Raw genomic sequence first — 22,197 nt, forward strand, 5'->3', positions numbered from 1 at the left:
GCAAATCTCGGGTCTGTTTGAAAAACGTTATGTAAAAACACCTACCAGTGTGTACGAAGAATGTTCATCACCTCCCTCATGCATTGAGAATACCGAACCACAAAAGTCAGACTCTTATCATCTGGTTTTTGTTGATATCTTAGGAGTAAAGCTAGATTTGAATAGAGCCCGTTTATAAGCTTTCTTAATTAATCTCGAGGGTACCCTCTTTGACAAAAAACATGAAAACAAATTACTAGCTTGTAATTTGAATTCTTTATCTGTAGAACATATCCTTCTCAATCGCAGGAATTGAGAGATGGGTAGACTATCTTAACTTCTTCGGATGATAACTTGACTATGTCAATAGCTAAATACGATCTGTTCGCTTCCAAAATAGTCGTATGCAGACAATTCCCCCCTCTGAAAATCATAATGTCCAAAAATGCAATAGAAAATTGGTGAAATTGCATCATGAATTTCAAATGGATATCTTGATCATTCAACCATTGTACAAAGTCCTATAAATTACCCTTCGATGCTGTCCAAATAAAGAAAACATAGTCTGTTACTGCACCTCAGTAAGATCTTAGAAAACCATGGGGCTGAATATAAATATTTATCTTCGAATGCCGCTACATACAAATTCATGATGTCTGGTGCAACTGTAGCACCCATTGCCACCCCTTAAGAACATAAGAAATTGCCATGCTGGGTCAGACCAAGGGTCCATCAAGCCCTGCATCCTATTGCCAACAGAGGCCAAACCAGGCCACAAGAACCTGGCAATTACCCAAACATGAAGAAGATCCCATGCTACTGATGCAATTAATAGCAGTGGCTATTAGCTAAGTAAACTTGATTAATAGCAGTTAATGGACTTCTCCTGCAAGAACTTATCCAAACCGCAGCTACACTAACTGCACTAACCACGTTCTTGATTTACAAATTCCAGAGCTTAATTGTGTGTTGAGTGAAAGAATTTTCTCCGATTAGTCTTAAATGTGCTATTTGCTAATTTCATGGAATACCCTCTGGTCTTTCTATTATATGAAAGTGTAAATAACCGATTCACATCTACTCGTTCAAGACCTCTCATGATCTTAAAGACCTCTATCATATTCCCCCTCAGCCATCTCTTCTCAAACTGAATAGCCCCAAATTCTTCAGCCTTTCCTCAAAGGGAAGCTGTTCCATTCCCTTTATCATTTTGGTTGCCCTTTTCTATACTTTCTCCATCGCAACTATATCTTTTTTTGAGATGCGGCCACCAGAATTGTACACAGTATTCAAGGTGCGGTCTCACCATGGAGCGATACAGAGGCATTATGACATTTTTCCGTTTTATTAACCATTCCCCCTCCTAATAATTCCTAACATTGCTTTTTTGACTGCTGCTGCACACTGAGCCGACGATTTCAAAGTATTATCCACTATGATGCCTAGATCTTTTTCCTGGGTGGTATCTCCTAATATGGAACCTAACATTGTTGTAACTACAGCAAGGGTTATTTTTCCCTATATGCAACACCTTGCACTTGTCCACATTAAATTTCATCTGCCATTTGGATGCCCAATCTTCCAGTCTTGCAAGGTCCTCCTGTAATGTATCACAATCCTCCTTGTGATTTAACTACTTTGAATTATTTTGTATCATCCACAAATTGATAACCTCACTCATCTTATTCCTTTCCAGATCATTTATAAATATATTGAAAAGCACCGGTCCAAGTACAGATCCCTGAGGCACTCCACTGTTTACCCTTTTCCATTGAGAAAATTGACCATTTAATCCTATTCTCTGTTTCCTGTCTTTTAACCAGTTTGTAATCCACAAAAGGACATCTCCTCCTATCCCATGACTCTTTACTTTTCTTAGAAGCCTCTCATGAGGGACTTTGTCAAACGCCTTCCTAAAATTCAAATACACTGCATCTACCGGTTCACCTTTATCCACATGTTTATTAACCCCTTCAAAAAAATGAAGCAGGTTTGTTAGGCAAGACTTCCCATGAGTAAATCCATGTTGACTGTGTTCCATTAAACCATGTCTTTCTGTATGCTCTACGATTTTGATCTTTAGAATAGTTTCCATTATTTTTCCTGGCACCGAAGTCACGCTCACTGGTCTATAGTTTCCTGGATCGCCCCTTGTTTTTGCAAATAGAACGACATGTCAAATTTGAAAAAATTATGAAAAAAACCAATTCCAAGAGTGCTAATAGAAAGTTCGTTGGCACCCTATGTGGGTGAGGATGCGATGATAGAATCTCCCTCATCAAATCAAAAACTTCTCTTTGAGGAATGTTCGTGTACAATGCTTCAATATCCAAAATCACCAAAAAACACTCTTGGGGTAAAAATGGTAAATCCTATAACAAAACCAACATATGCAAAGTAGCCTGTAAGAATGATGCCGCCTTACGAATAAAAGGTTTCAAAAAGAAATCCAAAAAAATTAGAAGGAGCTCCAAAACAAAACCTTTCCCCGCAACTATAGGACGACCCGGTGTTGCAGACAAACATTTTTATGGATCTTTGGAAGGGTATACAAAACTGGAGTCACTGGATGATCCTCTTGTAGAGCTCTACTCTCTCGAGATGATAAAAGCCCACTTTGCACTCCTTCTTGAACTAATGTCTGTATACGAACACTCAGTCTGGGGTAGGATCTTCCATTAAAGGGCAATAATAATGAACCATCACGCAATTGAGTGTTGAATCTCTTGGACATAGTCCCTAGTATTCTGCAACACAATGGTCCCCTCCTTTATCTGCCGGTTTTACAGTACTTCTGGATTTTTGATAGAAATTGCAAAGTTGATATTGAGATTGCGACCACTCTCTTGAGAAACCCTTCTGTTTCTTATCAGCCATTGATAATTCCAAAGTCACTAAATCTCAAAGTACTAATTGAATGTATGTAGCCACAAAAGGATCCACCGGACCTGGGGGAAAGCCACTTCGACTTCGGAGTGATGATCGAATTATCACATATGATGGACATGTTCAAAGACGAAAAATATTTACTGGAAAGAAGTAATATCATGGATTCACAATATTACTATGTTTCCTGCCAGCAGATCAGGTGGTAATCCATTTTTGAGATTAATATCCATGGCTAGATGAAATGTCACATGACATTGGTAGTTACAAAGCTTACTCTCTACTGACAAGTGATTGCAATCGATTTTGGAAAGTTTTTACGATGGATTTGATAACCTGTTTAGGTTAGAGAAAGATACTATGATGTGATAGAATGGGAACCCTTTCTGGATATTGTAATTTCCATCTGCTGTTATACTGGTAAACCGATATGATGTTGCTACTAATATCGGTATAAAAAAGTTTATAAATAAATAATGGGAAGACTATTACTTAGTTTACATTGTCTAATCTGTTTGATTAGGTATACATTAGATGATATGTTGCTATTGCCTGTAATTTTTTTAAAATATTTTTTTGAATATCAAAATGCCTCTATCTATCCATAGTGTGCAGTTATAGTACCCCCCATCTCAAAAAACAAACAAAACTATAATGGTGTGATGGATGCCCACAACAATGGAAATAGAGAAGGTCAAGAAAATTGATAGAGGGGATGGAATGGTTTCAGTATGAAAGTCCAAACAGGTTTAGGACTCTTCAGCTTGGAGAAGAGATGACCAAGGCGATGTGATAGATATTTATAAAATCATGGGTAGAACCAGTAAATGGGGGATGGTTATTTACCTCAAATATTTTCATGGTGTGTCCCCTACTCTTAGTACTAACAGGTAGCAGATTTAAAACAAATTGGAGACATTGTTTTTCAGTCAACACAACATCAAGCTATGGAATTTGTTGCCAGAGGTTGTGGTCAAAGCATCTAGCATAGTGATTTTAAAAAGGGGCATGACCAACTTCTTGCAGGAAAAAATGAGTAAACCATTATTATCCAGGTAGACTTGGGGGAAAGCTACTGTTTATCCCTGGGAGTGAGCAACAAGGAACGGATCTAGTCTGAGACCTACTGGGCACTTGTGAGCCAACCTGGCCACTGTCAGACAGGATGCTGGGCTCAGTATTGCAATTCTTATGCATAATACAATTCTTATACATAATACAAGCTTTCCCAGAGAGCTAAGAGCAGGAAGAATAACAACCCTCCCATCCCACAGCAATTTTGTAATGTTTATTTGCTTTATTTATGTGTTCTTAGTAGATCTTAGTTTGTATTCTACTTTATAATAGATTAACTGTTCTATATTGTCCATGTAACCGCCATCTCGGCGATAGTTATCTCTGTTATCTGTGAACCGGAGTGATATGTATATTATACAGGAACTTCCGGTATATAAAAACCAAAAATAAATAAATAAATAAATAATTATAATGAAGAAAGGAGTTGAAAAAAAGACGTGCTTTCTTCAAAAGAAAAACTGCATATCTGTCATGCCTTACTGCTCAAACCTCAACATTTTACCTAACCAGGTGAAAGTACTTTGTCTAAAGAAGTCATCATTCACACAAGGACCATTTGAGGGTTTCTTTAGGTACCTTTAATGTTTTGTGCTAATAGCTGCAGAGCAGTATGCTTTCTTCTCAGATCCCATATTTGCTAAGGTGAGATGGTTATGATGGTATCTCTCTCTGCTCTAGCAGCATAAAATACAACACCAAAATTCATTTCGGTGTGTAAGACAACTGAGTCTAAAATTTATTGTTCAGTGTATTTGTAGCTCTAGAGTCCCTGACAGGATAAGCACAGAGGATCTATAGTCTAAAAAGTGTAGGGAAAGCCAGAAATCAACTAGGGTCTACTGCTTTGCAGCAGCAAATATATTGCAAACTAGATAGGGGCTATGCTCCTTGTCTGGTAGCATATTGTGTGTTAGTGCTGAAATCTTTTTTTAGTGCTTCACCCTCACTCTGAGGGCATCATCATTGAAATAAATGTAATTACTTGTTCAGCTGTGTAGTACCTTATTTTGAAAGTGGTAAAACACTAATCTACTTATTTTAAATGTTTCTAGAGTGGAAAAATTACTTACTATGAAATGAAAGCTGAGCACAGTGTAGACATAGACATTGATATTGACTGGCCAATTGCGGAAGAACGTATATTAAGGTAATTAAACTACTTCAGTTTGAATAATTTATATTTTGGATTTTAATAATTACTAAAACAATAATACTGCATCTGTTCTATAAAATATAAACTTGGTTGTACATCTGCTTTGTTGACCTCTCACCTCTTTGTTTTATAAGACAACGCTGTTTTGTATGGTTTGATTTATTTTGCTGGAGATTTCCAGCACTGTTCCCACTAAATATAGCCATGTATTGCTTCAGAAGAAAATTAACTATTTATAGTAGAATAATATTCAGTATCTGGGTAGTCCAGCCTGTGCAGATGAGGAGCTCTGTGAAGCTGTTCAAAAGTGAAAGTAGCTGCATGGATTGTTGCAATTCAGATTTGACTGTGGGTAAACTTTCAAATCTTTTATTTTTCTCAAAAATGAAACAATGACAAAGAAATGTTATATCAAACAAAGAATTAAATGTATGTTATATTGCTTAACCATCCTAAGATAATGCACACCTATGTGTTTTTTTTTTGTTTTTTTTTGTAGGAACCATAAACTGAGGAATAGATATATGCAATATAGGGAAAGCAAACTTATTCTATTAGGGATATCATCAATGGGCACTGCAGGGCTCTTCCTGCCAATTGGCTTTTTAAGTGCTGGTGTGTGTGCCTATGGAGATCTTGGGGATGAGCAGGAACACGGTGGGCATGTAGGCGGCGGCGGAACCATGTTGAGAGCTGGGGCCCACTGAACTGGGGTGGCATTTCTGTCACATCAGGTAGGCACTGAAGGTGCTGGGGTGAGTCGGAGCAGCTTGTCACAGGCATACCTGTGGCCAGCCAAATGTAACAGTACCCCTTCCCCAGGCTTCTAGGCTTCGGCTTATGAGGAAAGCATCTGTGAAAGTTCTTTAACGATTGAGGTACCTGGAGATTCAAGGCAGGCTCCCAAGAACTTTCTTCGGACCCAAAGCCCTTCCAAGAAATGAGGTACTGGATCTTGCTCCTGATTTTCCTGGAATCCAGAATTTCTTTATCAATATCATCCACCTCTGCAGTGGGCTTAAATGGTGTTGAGGGCCAAGACAAAATCATGGGCTTTAATAGAGAAATATGGAATATATCGTGGATTCTGAGTGTGGGTGGGAGTTTCAATTGGTAAACCACTGGTCCCACCTGTTGAAGGATAGGAAAATATCCCACGAATCTGGGAGCAAATTCAAGGATGGCATCTTGAGGTGCAGGTTTTTCATATTGAGCCATACTAAAATTCTCCAGGTTGGAGCTGTGGCGCTGGGCATAGTTTTGTCTGCTTGCTTTTTGAAGTGTTCTGCCTCCTGCTTGAGGAGATGATGCACCTTTTGCCAAAGATCTTGGAGCTCTTGCCCCTGATTATTAGCTGCTGGGCAGGCAACTGAGTTGGAGACTGGTAGAGGTACCTGAGGGTGGGGTCTGAAGAAGGGCAAGGATCTAGTCTAACTTCCCAAGAACTCTGCCCATGAGAGAAGGGATGCCAGTTGTCTTGATGCTGGTTTACATAAGCCCTCAAAAGGCCTTAGGGGTCTAATTAACCCATTTATCTGTCCGTTGCTCTGAGGGTGATAGGCAAAGGTGAACTTCAAGATAAACAGACCAATCGGCCCATCCAGTCTGCCCAGCAAGTTCCCACACTTATTTTCCCATACTTGTTGGTTTCACCGACAACCAAGTTCAGGGGCACTTGTTGGTAACTGTTTGATTCAAATTTCCTGCCACCCCCTGCTATTGATGCAGAGAATGATGTTGGAGTTGCATCAAAGGTGATCATAAGGCTTAGTGGTTACGGGTAATAACCACCGCATCAAGCAAGTTACCCCGATGCTTGTTTATCCAGACTGCACAGATCCATGCCTTGTCGGAATGTAAATCCTCTTTTCCACATTTCTCCCTGCCGTTGAATCAGAGAGCAACGCTGTTTATCCCTCTCCCTGTTTAGTGTATTTATTCGGTTATATGTAAGGGCTCCGCCCAAAAGTTAATTGTATTTTCCTGTTATATGTAAGGGCCCCGCCCAAAAGTTCTTGTTCTTTGTGAACCGATGCGATGTGCGAACGGATATCGGTATAGAAGAGACTTTAAATAAATAAATAAAAATAAATATGCATTCAAAGTGAAGTATCAGGCTTAATTGGTTTAGGGTAGTAACCGTCACAATAAGCAAGTTACCCTCACTCTTACTTGTTTACCCAGACTGTGTAGTTCAGTCCTTGCTGGTTGTTGTCTGAATGCAAATCCTCTTTTCCACATTTCCCCTTGCCGTTGAAACAGAGAGCAATGTTGGAATTGCATTAACCGTGTGAAGGCTTATTGAGTAAGGGTAGTAATCACCAGGTAGTAGCCTCCATTCCAGCAAGCCACCCACATAGCTCTTTTCTTCATTCCCATCTTCTAGCCTTTAAGAATCCCCAGTGTTTATCCCATGTCCCTTTGAAATCCTTCACAGTTTTAGTCTTCACCACTTCCTTCAGAAGGGCATTCCAGGCATCCACCACCCTTTCCGTGAAGAAATACTTCCTGACATTGGTTCTGAGTCTTCCTCCCTGGAGTTTCAAATTATGACTATGGATCATTAAAACCTTTCAGTATCTAAAAGACTATATCATATCACTCCTGTTCTCCTCTCCTCTCCTCCAGGGTATACATATTTAGGTTCTTCCAATCTCTCCTTATAAGTCTTTTTATGAAGACCATCCACCATTTTGGTCGCCCTTCTCTGGACCGCCTCCATCCTGTCCCTGTCCCTTTGGAGATACGGTCTCCAGAACTGAACACAGTACTCAGGTGAGGCCTCACCAGGCCTCTGTACAAGTGATCATCACTTCCTTTCTCTTACTAAGATATTCCTCTCTCTATGCAACCCAGCATTCTTCTGGCTTTAGCTATCACCTTGTCACATTGTTTCGCTGACTTCAGATCGTTAGACACTATCACCCCAAGGTCTCTCATGCTCCGTGCACATCAGCCCTTCACCCTGCATGAAATACAGTTCTTTTGGATTTCCACACCCCATATGCATAACTCTGTATTTCTTAGCATTGAATCTCAGCTGCCATATCTTTGACCTCCCTTCCAGCTTCCTTAAATCCCGTCTCATTTTCTCCACTCCTTCCGGCGTGTCCACTCAGTTGCAGATCTTAGTATCATCCGCAAAAAGAAAACCTTACCTTCTATTCCGTCCACAATGTCGTTCACAAAGATATTGAACAGGACCGGTCCCAACACTGATCCTTGCGGCACTCCGCTTAACATCGCTCTCTCTTCAGAGTAAGTACCATTTACCATCACACATTGTCTTCTGTCTGTCAACCAGTTTGCAATCCAGGCCACCACCTTGGCACTCACTCCTAAGCTTCTCATTTTATTCACAAGCCTGTCCGGGACTGTATCAAAAGCTTTGCTAAAATCCAAGTAGATGACATAGTGCTCTTCCTTGATCCAGTTCCCTAGTCACCCAATCAAAAAACGTCAATCAGATTTGTCTGACAGGACCTTTCCCTGGTGAATCCATGCTGCCTCTAGTCCAGCAATTCTTCTGACTGTAGATATTCACTATTCTTTCTTTCAGCAGCAACTCCATTAATTTTCCCACCATTGAGGTGAGGCTAACCGGCCTGTAGTTTCCAGCCTCCTCTCTGCTCCCACTCTTGTGAAGCAGGACCTCCACCGCTCTTTTCCAATCACTCGGCACCACTCCCATTTCTAGGGATCTATTAAACATGGCACGTAGCGGACCCGCCAACACATCTGTGAGCTCACTCAGTATCCTGGGATGAACCTTATCAGGCCCCATGGCTTTGTCCACTTTCAGTTTTCCTAGCTCTTCCCATACATTCTCTTCTGTAAACAGTTTCCTTTACTCCCCTCCCCTCCAGTTTCTTGTTAACTAGTGACTGTCCTTCTCCAGGGTCCTCTTTAGTGAACACCGAACTGAAGTATTCGTTTAATATTTCTGCCGTTTCTTCGTCTCTCTCCACACATTGATCCTTTTCCCCTTTCAATTTCACTATACCACTTTGGACTTTTCTCCTTTTCTCTGATATATCTGAAATGATTTTTCACATTGTTTTACCTCTTTGGCAATCCTTTCTTCCGCTTGACTTTTAGCTGATCCCATCCCAGATTTCTTGCAAAGGCTCTTCCAGAAGCGAGACATAAATTGTGTACCCCTTGGTTAGAGGAGCCCATGTAGACAAAAAATGTGCTGGACGAAGACAGTTAATTCAGGTGTAGACAGGAGTCCAGGGAGCAGAATGAAATGAGCCATCTTCGAAAAATGATCCACTACTACCCATATAGTGGTGTTACCACTTGAGAGGGGAAGGTCATGACAAAGTTAGTGGCCAAATGGGTTCAAAATTCCTTGGCGGCTTGCAGCAGCTATAACATCCCCTAAGGCTGAGCTTGGTTTTTTTTTTATTCGTGGCACATGTGGGACAGGCTTCAACAGATCATGTGAACATCTATCATCATCGGCGGCCACCAATAGTGTTGGAAGATTAACTTCAAGGTTCTGGTAATACTTGGGTGGCCTGATAAATGAGAATCGTGGGCCCAGTGAAGGACTTTCTGGTGTAAATGTTAAGGTATCACTTTCTTCTCTGGAGGGACTGGTTCAGTGGCCATGCACACTATTTGTATGGGTTCTATAATATGTTCTGTGGGGTCCAAGGAACCATTGGTGTCGAAGGAGCATGAGAAGGCATCAGCCCATTGGTTTTTCTCTGTTGGGTGGTACCACAACTCAGCAAAACTATTAACCAGTGGGCTTGCCGAGAATTCAGTTGTTGTGCTTGCGCCATATGTTCTAGATTTTAATGGTCTGTATAGATAGTCACTTGGTGTTTCCCCCCCTTCCAACAGATGACACCATTCTTCTAGTGCTAACTTAACCGCTAGTAGCTCACGATCCCCAATTGTGTAGTTTCTCTTTGTAGGTGTAAAATTATTGAACACGAGAACATGCCATACTGGGTCAGACCAAGGGTCTATCAGCCCAGCATCCTGTTTCCAACAGTGGCCAATCCAGGCCATAAGAACCTGGCAAGTACCCAAACACTAAGTCTATCCCATGCCACTGTTGCTAATAGTAGCAGTGGCTATTCTCTATGTCAACTTAATTGCAGGTAATGGACTTCTCCTCCAAGAATTTATCCAATCCCTTTTTTAAAGACAGCTACACTAACTGCACTAACCACATCCTCTGGCAACACATTCCAGAGTTTAATTGTGCATTGAGTGAAAAAGAACTTTCTCCAATTAGTTTTAAATGTGCCACATGCTAACTTCATGGAGTGCCCCCTAGTCTTTCTATTATCCGAAAGAGTAAATAACTGATTCACATTAACCTGTTCTAGACCTCTCATGATTTTAAACACCTCTATCATATCCCCCCTCAGCAGTCTCTTCTCCAAGCTGAAAAGTCCTAACCTCTTTAGTCTTTCCTCATAGGGGAGCTGTTCCATTCCCCTTATCATTTTGGTCGCCCTTCTCTGTACCTTCTCCATCGCAACTATATCGTTTTTGAGATGCGGCGACCAAATTGTACACAGTATTCAAGGTGTGGTCTCACCATGGAGCGATACAGAGGCATTGACATTTTCAGTTTTATTCACTATTCCTTTTCTAATAATTCCCAACATTGTTTGCTTTTTTGACTTCCGCAGCACACTGAACCGATGATTTCAATGTGTTATCCACTGACGCCTAAATCTTTCTTGGGTGGTAGCTCCTAATATGGAACCTAACATTGTGTAACTATAGCATGGGTTATTTTTCCCTATATGCATCACCTTGCACTTATCCACATTAAATTTCATCTGCCATTTGGATGCCCAATTTTCCAGTCTCACAAGGTCTTCCTGCAATTTATCACAATTTGCTTGTGATTTAACTAATCTGAACAATTTTGTATCATCTGCAAATTTGATTACCTCACTTGTCGTATTCTTTCCAGATCATTATAAATATATTGAAAGCTATGGGTCCCAATACAGATCCCTGAGGCACTCCACTGCCCACTCCCTTCCACTGAGAAAATTGTCCATTTAATCCTACTCTCTGTTCTCTGTCTTTTAGCCAGTTTGTAATCCACGAAAGGACATCGCCACCTAGCCCATGACTTTTTACATTTCCTAGAAGCCTCTCATGAGGAACTTTGTCAAACGCCTTCTGAAAATCCAAATGTACTACATCTAACTGGTTCACCTTTATCTACATGTTTAACTCCTTCAAAAAAGTGAAGCAGATTTGTGAGGCAAGACTTGCCTTGGGAAAAGCGATGCTGACTTTGTTCCATTAAACCATGTCTTTCTATATGTTCTGTGATTTTGATATTAAGAACACGTTCCACTATTTTTCCTGGCACTGACGTCAGGCTAACCTGACTGTAGTTTCCAGGATCACCCCTGGAGCCCTTTTTAAATATTGGGGTTACATTAGCCACCGTCCAGTCTTCAGGTACAATGGATGGTTTTAATGAAAGGTTACAAATTTTTACTAATAGGTCTGAAATTTCATTTTTTAGTTCTTTCAGAACCCTGGGGTGTATACCATCTAGTCCAGGTGATTTACTACTTTTTTCAGTTTGTCAATCAGGTCTACCACATCTTCTAGGTTCACCGTGATTTGGTTCAGTCCATCTGAATCATCACCCATGAAAAACCTTTTCTGATACGGTTATCTCCCCAACATCCTCTTCAGTAAACACTGAAGCAAAAAAAATCATTTAATCTTTACACGATGGCCTTATCTTCTCTAATTGCCCCTATAACCCCCTCGATCATCTAACGGTCCATCTGACTCCCTCACAGGCTTTCTGCTTCGGATATATTTAAAAACGTTTTTACTGTGAGTTTTTGCCTCTATGGCCAACTTTTCAAACTCTCTCTTAGCCTGTCTTATGACTTACATTTAACTTGCCAACGCTTATGCATTATCCTATTTTCTTCTGTTGGGATCGTTCTTCCAATTTTTTGAATGAAGATCTTTTGGCTAAAATAGCTTCTTTCACCTCCTCTAACTATGCCAGTGATTGTTTTGCCTTCTTTCCACCTTTCACAAGGGTTCAATGACTTTTATGCTGAGAGGACAGCCCCTACCACAAGGGCAGATGCTTCTACCTCCAATATGAACGGCCTTATGGGCTGAGGCCATTCCAGGATGGCTTTCAACTTCTCAGGATCCATCCGTAATTCCTGCTGGGAAATGCTATAGCCAAGAAATTGGAGTTCCTACTGCTCGAAGGTGTGTTTCTCTAACTTTGCATAAAGGTGTACTCTGAGCCTCTGGACTTGATTCACATGATCTCCATGTTCGTCCAAAGACTTGGAAAAGACAAGGATATTCTCTAGATATGCTACCACATAAGTGTAGAGAACATTTATTTATTTATTATTTATTTAGGGTTTTTATAGACTGGCCTTCATGATAGAATCACATCATGCTGGTTTACAATTAACAAGGGGAGTGGATAAAACAAGAACTGGAATGAGTTGCAAAGAAACCAAGAAGTTACAATAAAACAAGGCTGTTCAAACTGGGAGAAGATGAAAAGCTAGAGAGAATTAACAGAACAAGGCATAATTATTTACAGAATATACGATATTCTGAAGTGTCTGACTGAAGATAATGTTAATTTGAGGTTTAGGCAGGGTCTGGAAAGGCTTGTTTAAATAACCAAGTCTTAAGCCTTTTTCTGAAAGTTGGGAGGCAAAATCTCATTGACCTTAAACTGAAAGGCAGCAGGGGAGTTGCATAAGCATAATCCGAAGGGTATCACCAGGTACTCATAATACCCATCCCTGGTATTGAAAGCAGTCTTCCATTCATCACCTCCTTGTATTCTAATCAAATTGTATGCCCCATGAAGGTTCAGCTTGGTAAATATCTGCACACCTCTGAGACTGTCGAAGAGTTCTGTAATCAACGGGAGAGGATATCTTTTTTTTTTTTTTGGTAATTTCATTGAGCCCACGATAATCAATGAAGGTCATAATGAACCAAAGAAGCCAGCTCCAGCAGGTGACTATGACGGCCGAATGAATTCCTTGTCTGTTCTCTTTAATATATTTCAACATTGTTTCTGTCTCTGGTGTGGAGAGAGGATAGCCTCTGTCTCTGGGGGTACCTTTCCTGAAATTAAATCAATGGGGCAGTCATAGGAGCAATACAGCGGAAGGATTTCCACTTGCTTCTTGCTAACGACATCCATAAACTCTGCATATTGTGGCGGCAGGCCAGGTAGCTCCAGGATGATTGATCAGGCGAGGGGAACTATAGGTAAGACAAAGAGGTATTGTTTATGACAGTGGGAGTCCACTGAGCTATCTCTAAGATTATCCAATCAATCGGGCCGATACAGTACAGTCGGAGCGCACTGTTAACCCTCGATTGGACGTGCGTTTTCGACACGCTAGTGTTACCCCTTATTCGGTAAGGGGCCGAAAACGCGCGTCCAACTCCACCCGAACCTAATAGCGCCCGCAACATGCAAATGCTTGTTGACGGCCCTATTAGGTATTTCCGCGCGATTCAGAAAGGAAAATGTGCAGCCAAGCCGCACATTTTACTTTCAGAAATTAGCGCCTATCCAAAGGTAGGCGCTAATTTCTTCAGGCACTGGGAAAGTGCATAGAAAAGCAGTAAAAACTGCTTTTCTGTGCACCCTCCGACTTAATATCATGGCGATATTAAGTTGGAGGTCCCGAAAGTTACCAAAAGTGTGTAAAAAAAAAAAAAAAAAAGTGAAGTCTGTCCGCAGCTTGTGGGTCCAAAACCGGATGCTCAATTTTGCCAGCGTCCGGTTTCCGAACCCGTGGTTGTCAGCGGGCTCGAGAACCAATGCCGGCAAAATTGAGCGTCTGTCAAACCCGCTGACAGCCGCTGCTCCGGTCCAAAAGGAGGCGCTAGGGACACGCTAGTGTCCCTAGCGCCTCCTTTTACCTGTTTTTACCACTGGGCCTAATTTGCATACTGAATCACGTGCCACTCTCCCGTGGACTTTACTGTATCGGACTGATAGTGAGGTTGATTCAATTTGAGCCAAAGTTAGGATAAAGATCATGGCACTGTCTGCCTGGGGAATCACATATAGACTGATCTCCTCTGCATGCGGGAGGCTGGTCTGCATAGAGATTGGGATGGTGCCCATTGTGACACTTCCTGGTAGAAGTTCTCTATGAACCAAAGAGATTGTGAGCTCTCTATCTAGCGGGACAGTTGGGATACTGTACTGATGCCCCAAGGGGTCATGAATGAAATTGCCACCGGTGCCAGTATCAAGGAAGGCCTGAGTATCCACTTGAGTTTCCCCAAAAGAAAGGCATATATATCATTGCTTGGATTTGTGGAGAGGAACATGGTCAAGCTAAGGTGGTATCTCCCACTATTTTATTTATTTTCTCTTTTTTTCTGTACCGCCTATGTCAATCTAGATGGTTTACAATTTTTTCCAAATTTAAATTTTAAAATAAATAAAATACAATACCAATACAAAATAATATAAAACATGCAACATGAATAAGTGACTGTTGACCTTCCCCTCTAAATCTTTTTCTTGCTTAACTCTTCAGCCCTGTCTCTTTATCTTTAGATATCATAATAAGCCTCCTTAAAAAGCCAGATTTTTAGCTTATGCACTCTCATTAGCTGTAACTCTTCAGGCATGAATTTGAGTACTGGTCCTGCCACTTTAATCGCTCATTCACGTACTGTGTTCAAGAAAGCTTGCTTCACTGAAGTCACTAAAAGGCCTTTATTCACAGACAGTAGTTATCACTGTAATCTAGATCTCAACCATCCATTTTCCAATTTATAGAGTACCTTATGTATTATTACTAATACTTTAAAAAGGATGCTAAAAGATACTGGCAACCAATGAAGGTCCTTAAGTACAGGCATATGTTCATACCTTCCCATTCTACAAAGTACTCTGGCCATGGAGTTTTGTAACTGTACTAATTTTTTGGTAACCTTAGAAATGAATTGCAATACCATTATTTGCATAACTAACCAAAAATCATGAAACCCCAATTTGGCTTTAATCGATGCAATATCGGCAACTTGAAGTTCCTTATTTTCACCAGCTTACACACATGATCTTTCATAGCTAATTTGCAATCCAGCTGGACTCCCAAGTTATGTACAACTATTGCTAGTACAAGATCTAGTCCTTTAAATGACATCTCTGACACACTGGCATCATCTAAACACTATTTTGCCAACCGGCAATTTTCATCTTACTGGTGTTCAACGCTAACCAGTTTTGTTAACCATATTTTTATTGTTGACAAATTATGCTAGCATCTCAAATGCTTCCTTCAGGGAATTCTTAATTGTTATCTCTCCTAAACCCATACTGATTGGGATTCAAGAGGGATTTTTTTCTAGATACCTATCCAACTGTCTATACACTACTTTATCAATAACCTATAAGGATATGAGGATAATTCTTAAATTTGCTGGATCTAGGTTTCCCTCTTAACAGAGGGCACACTACTTCCCTCTTCAGTTGATAAGGGACAATTCCTGCTGTCAGTGAAATATTCACCAGTCGTGAAATTGCTTCATTAATCATGTTTAGGGAATTGACTTGAATCGGATTCAACTGATAATATGCCAGATTCTTTTTTTTTTAAATAATCTGTTGTACCTCTGATATTGACCAAAAAACATTCTATTATTGGCTGGCTAACTGTACATGAGTACAAATTTGGAAATTTGCACAAATACATTTTTTTATTTTATTTATTTATTTTTTTAGCAAAGCTTTGGCAAACATATTTGGAGACAATTCAGTGTTTGCCTGAATTTGATCACCTCCCTCCAGCCAAGATGCTGAAATTAGATACCTTACTGTAGCAAACAAAAATTGGCTATTTAAATTTTACATCATGAATACTTTTTTAGCCCTTTCAATAGCACCTCTATATTTTTCCAATTGTATCCTATAACTTTCCAAATTCCTACCACTTTTGTTCTTTTCTCCACTTCCTTTCTGACAGAGCTTTTATTTCTCCTTGCCTAGTACTTGTGAATACCACGGTTTTTTTCTTATGAGCGCTTTATCAACTGCTGCCGAATTGACGTTAATTCATCCGCCAACAACAAAATCTCATCTCTCTCCTCAAAAGTGATAGTAGATTGAGAAAAAGCAACCTGCTCAAGAATGTAACTCCTCCTTTTTTCCTGAAATTAAACATTTCATTTTTATCAATTTATGATCTTAACAGGGAATTGTTTGTATCTCAATATTCCCTTAGTCACAAGTAATAACGTCATTACTAATAAAAACTAGATCTATGGTATGACTTGCTCTATACGTTGAACCCCTAATAATCTGCTGCCAACCCAAAGCCCCCATACCATCCAATAAAGTGACAGCTGTGGGTATCTGGAGCAGTATGAACCTGTACATTAAAATCACCTGAAACAATTGTGGTTAAACCCACATCTAGATTTCTAGAACCTCCAGCTAAAGTGGATATATTATTCAATACCAAACCGTAGATCCTTAGCTTTAACATTTCATAATTAGAATGTATTTCAATGTCTTCTCTCTTTAACCTCGGGGATTTTTTCCCAAGTATCATTGAACCTCTCCCACTTTTCCCACTCCTACTTTTTATAAAAAATCATACCCTTCTACCTCCAGTTGATTAATAAACACCAAATCAGTATCTTTAAACCTTGTTTCGGTCACACAGACACAATCTTGCTTTTTATCTTTATTCAGGGCATTAAAAATAGTTTAGCATTGGCAGCTTGCACCCTCGCGTCCTCTCCCCCCCCCCCCCCCCTTTCCTTTCAACCATATTCCACTATATTAAGCACACATACACCAGGTTTTGGTGAAAAACAGGCTGCAGCTTTTATTAATTATTAACATAAAATCAAACTTTTGGTACCAGAGTATTTGTGCGTCAATCAAGATTACCATACCGGGCTTCGTACCGGCGTCCGCCATTTAAGCCAGTCCGCCACACGATCTTACCGGCCCCCTGCTGTGTCCAAGCTCGGGGCCATTCCCCAGGGCAACCCACGCCCACCTCTGCGCACATTTCATTTTCTTAGGACCCCGGTTTGTCCACCGTGTCCTCCTGGCCCACCAACTCAGGTACCCCCGCCACCAGCCCGGGATAGTATTACACTTGTCCCGGAGCCCCCAACACCTCTACTGCGGCCTAACCTCTGTAAACACGTGCTCCAGAGCCTCCTGTATGCATTGTTAAATAGATCATATCCCACGTCCAATAAGTGTATCATGTCCGGCCGGTATAGGCCAGAGAAGGCTCGTCCGCCCAGTCGTGCCGTATCGTTGATATGGCCATTTTCTGGGCCCAGACCTTAATTCGCCTCTTCACCTTCTTCCGCCCCCTGCACCATAGCTTGTCACCCTGCCATTTCAGCCTGGGAATGATTTCCAACCATATTATGGTTGTTCCCTGTGCCATCTCCCTTATTGCCACCAAATCCCTTTTTATACTATCTATTAACTGTTTAGCTGTGTTTTCTCCCTGTGTCTTCTGCCCCCCAAAAGTATGACCATGACATCCGGCTTTTGCCTTGTACGTAAACTGTTCTGTAACTCCGGGATCAGTCGACCCCCCCCCCCCCCCCCCCCCCCCCCCCCCCATTTCATTCCTCGGATTCCCATCCATGTCACGTAGACTCCCCGCGGTGCCAAGCCCAAGTGCACTCCGTATGGTCTCTCCCGAGCCCTTCGAGCTGCCAATGCACGAAAGAATGTCCGAACAACCATACTTCCTTCCTTCGTAGGAATGGACCTGAAATAGGAATTGCTTAGTTAATGACCGCTTTGCACCGCTCCCGGCCTCACGTACCTATTAGCCGCTGCCGATCGCCACCTGCCATCCTTCGAATCACTTCCATGGGCAGGCCTGCCTGCGCCGCGCTTATGGCGGCCCCAATTCTAAAGGAATACATACCATATTCCTCCGGATTCAGCCCCACACTGTTTAATACCCTACTTAGCACCGCCGCAAACTGGAATTTGGTTAACGGTACCCTGTCCTTACGGATTAATAGGTGGGAGCCTCTTTTAGGCCTGATATGTAGGAAATTTTCTATATTCTTACTGATCAGTTTTTGATTTGTGCACCCTTATCATAATGCACTGTTCCTGGACTATAACGTTAAATAGTATGCCATCGTTTTGCTCGTCCTTTTTTGATGCCGCCACCAATTCACTAACCTGTAACGCTGCAAAAAAACGCCGTGCAGAAAGCGGCTCTCAACAGAATCACCTCTAATCTCTCTGAACAGACATGAGCCACCGCATGCCATAAGTGCACCAATATTTCGTGGGTTATTGGCCACCTCTTATCCCCTTTCCACACTGCATTTCTAGCCCAGCCTGCTAGCAACTTCTTAACCATGAAGTTATCCATGGGGTCGCCTAGGCCCTGCGCTTTTGCAAAGAATGCAAAACCTACCAGTTGGTTCACCATCGATCCTCTGGACATCCCTTCCTCCTTAGCCCATGCCACGAACCTTTCTATGTGCCTGCCCTCTATCCTCCCCCACCTTTCCACCCCTGCCCCTGCAAAAATGCCTGCACGCTAGTAAATCCCTTGCAGTAGGCTTTCCATGTCACCGGAGCAACAGATGCCCTCAGCGGCCCCCATTCTGTATCGTTCCAATCCGCCATAATCTGTTTGGTATTGGGACTCCTTCTTCGTCTGCCTCTGGCACCTGTTGATGAAAGAGATCCCACTTAGCCCTGGATAATGCGTCCGCCACCTGATTATGGATGCCTGGTACATGTTTAGCTCTTATTGTCATGTTCAGTCGCAAGCCCTGTAAGACCACTTCCCTCAACAATTCAGCCACTTTGGAGCAACGTGCCGCCTGCCTGTTAATAACGGTCACTACTGCCAAATTATCTGACCAGAAAATGATCTTTTTGTTGCACAACCTATGCGCCCAGACTGTAATGGCTACCAAAATCTGGAATAGCTCCAAGAATGTAATGTTTTTTACCAACCCGTTCTGTATCCACTCATCTGGCCACGGTGCCGCGCACCATGCGCCCTGGCAGTAGGCCCCGAAGCCCCATCCTCCTGATGCGTCTGTGTGTATATCTAAGTCCTGGTTCGAAACCGCCTCGTCCTGCCACATTGATACCCCATTAAAACTGTCCAGGAATTTTAACCACATAGCCACATCTTTCTTCATTGGGCGCGTGATTCTGATACGGTGTTGTGGACCCCCTTAGTTGCATTCGCCAGACGCCTCAGAAACGCCCTCCCCATTGGGATTACCCGGCATGCAAAGTCCAAACCTCCAATTATAGATTGTATGGAAACCAGCATCAACTTTCTGCTGGACAATGCCTGCCTGAGCATACTCCGTAATTTGTGCAACTTCTCGAGCGGTAGCTGTGATGTCATGGCCTGTGTGTCCAGCTCAGTCCCTAAAAATGATAGCGTCGTTGCTGGGCCCTCTGTTTTTTCCCCAGCCAAGGGAACCCCGAAATCTTCTGCCATCTCCTGGAATGCCGACAGTGTTTTTTGACATGTGTCCATATGGGCTGGTCCCACGAATTAAAAAATCAAGGTAAGAACATAAGAACATAAGAAAATGCCATACTGGGTCAGACCAAGGGTCCATCAAGCCCAGCATCCTGTTTCCAACAGTGGCCAATCCAGGCCATAAGAACCTGGCAAGTACCCAAAAACTAAGTCTATTCCATGTAACCATTGCTAATGGCAGTGGCTATTCTCTAAGTGAACTTAATAGCAGGTAATGGACTTCTCCTCCAAGAACTTATCCAATCCTTTTTTAAACACAGCTATACTAACTGCACGAACCACATTCTCTGGCAACAAATTCCAGAGTTTAATTGTGCGTTGAGTAAAAAAGAACTTTCTCCGATTAGTTTTAAATGTGCCCCATGCTAACTTCATGGAGTGTCCCCTAGTCCTTCTACTATCCGAAAGAGTAAATAACCGATTCACATCTACCCGTTCTAGACCTCTCATAATTTTAAACACCTCTATCATATCCCCCCTCAGTCGTCTCTTCTCCAAGCTGAAAAGTCCTAACCTCTTTAGTCTTTCCTCATAGGGGAGTTGTTCCATTCCCCTTATCATTTTGGTAGCCCTTCTCTGTACCTTCTCCATCGCAATTATATCTTTTTTGAGATGCGGCGACCAGAATTGTACACAGTATTCAAGGTGCGGTCTCACCATGGAGCGATACAGAGGCATTATGACATTTTCCGTTTTATTCATCATTCCTTTTCTAATAATTCCCAACATTCTGTTTGCTTTTTTGACTGCCGCAGCACACTGAACCAACAATTTCAATGTGTTATCCACTATGACACCTAGATCTCTTTCTTGGGTTGTAGCACCTAATATGGAACCCAACATCGTGTAATTATAGCATGGGTTATTTTTCCCTATATGCATCACCTTGCACTTATCCACATTAAATTTCATCTGCCATTTGGATGCCCAATTTTCCAGTCTCACAAGGTCTTCCTGCAATTTATCACAATCTGCTTGTGATTTAACTACTCTGCACAATTTTGTGTCATCTGCAAATTTGATTATCTCACTCGTCGTATTTCTTTCCAGATCATTTATAAATATATTGAACAGTAAGGGTCCCAATACAGATCCCTGAGGCACTCCACTGTCCACTCCCTTCCACTGAGAAAATTGCCCATTTAATCCTACTCTGTTTCCTGTCTTTTAGCCAGTTTGCAATCCACGAAAGGACATCGCCACCTATCCCATGACTTTTTACTTTTCCTAGAAGCCTCTCAAGAGGAACTTTGTCAAACGCCTTCTGAAAATCCAAGTATACTATATCTACCGGTTCACCTTTATCCACATGTTTATTAACTCCTTCAAAAAAGTGAAGCAGATTTGTGAGGCAAGACTTGCCCTGGGTAAAGCCATGCTGACTTTGTTCCATTAAACCATGTCTTTCTATATGTTCTGTGATTTTGATGTTTAGAACACTTTCCACTATTTTTCCTGGCACTGAAGTCAGGCTAACCGGTCTGTAGTTTCCCGGATCGCCCCTGGAGCCACATTACCGTTCCCCGCCTTTTTCTGTAAGACCCAGTGCAAAAAAGTACTAAACATTTCGAAGTAAGCACAAGAAACTGAGCACCCCCATCGGCATGCATTTGTCAAAGTAGTATGAACCCCGAAAGCGGAAGCCTAAGATGGGAAAACTGTCAGGGTGTACGGAGAGGTATCTAAAAGCTGATTTGATATCTGCCTTTGCCAGTAATGTACCTTTCCCGCAACATCTCACCAATGCGACGGCCTCATCGAAAGAAGCGTTTTGCACGGTACACGCCTCCACTGGCAGGCCGTCGTTTACTGAAAACCCTGGCGGGTAGGCGAGGTTTTGTATTAACCGGAACTCCCCCCGTTCCTTTTTTTGGCACTACTGCCAAAGGTGACAACATCATTCCCTCGAATGGGGGGTCCGCGAAGGGTCCCGCCATCCTGCCCAATTCGATCTCCCTGTCCACTTTTTGTTGCACTATGTCTGCATGCCGCACTGTGGATGAAGAATTCTTGGAGCTTATGCCCTTAATCTGTCCCTGAAAAGGTATCCGAAAACCGTGCTCAAAACCGTCCCTCAGATGTTTTGCCTCCCCTCGCCTCGGGTATGTAGCCAACTATTCCCTAATTACCGCCAAACGTACTGGGGGAGGGTGCCTTGTCAAATGATTTATTGCTTCCCTTTCCCATTACTCCCAGCCGCATGCCCCTGACCTTTCTTAGCACATTTTGTTGCCAGGTGGGATTACCACACATACCGAACATGTGTTTGAACTTAGTCCTGAAAAGTGCACCCTGCCTTGTTAAAATGCGAACACACCCTGCTGTTACCATTTTCTCCCCACGGATTATTACTCGTACTTGTTGTACCGCTAAGTGGCCTAACCGATTTGCGCGCTGACCCTGACTCCATAACCTTGTTGGTCATTTGTCGTAACCACAATCCCACATCTTGTGCTGCCCATGACAGGTTCCCGTTCTCCTCCATCCTGTCCCTGAACTTTTCGTCATAATTTAACCAGCACCATCCCTGATATTCTTTATATGCCTCTAATATGAAAT

At 42.0% G+C, this 22,197-nt stretch overlaps 1 protein-coding gene across 4 annotated transcripts in view; it reads left to right on the top strand.

Annotated features, from left to right (window-relative positions):
• Positions 1–22,197, top strand: part of CMAS (cytidine monophosphate N-acetylneuraminic acid synthetase) — a 312,311-nt gene that overhangs the window by 125,801 nt on the left and 164,313 nt on the right. For all 4 annotated transcript variants that reach the window (XM_029600159.1, XM_029600157.1, XM_029600158.1 and 1 more), the window contains one exon: positions 4,995–5,089. In XM_029600159.1, the coding sequence (XP_029456019.1) occupies positions 4,995–5,089 (95 nt within the window). The remainder of the gene's footprint in view (positions 1–4,994; positions 5,090–22,197) is intronic.

This window comes from Rhinatrema bivittatum, chromosome 4 (genome assembly GCF_901001135.1).
Source record: "Rhinatrema bivittatum chromosome 4, aRhiBiv1.1, whole genome shotgun sequence".
NCBI lineage: Eukaryota > Metazoa > Chordata > Amphibia > Gymnophiona > Rhinatrematidae > Rhinatrema > Rhinatrema bivittatum.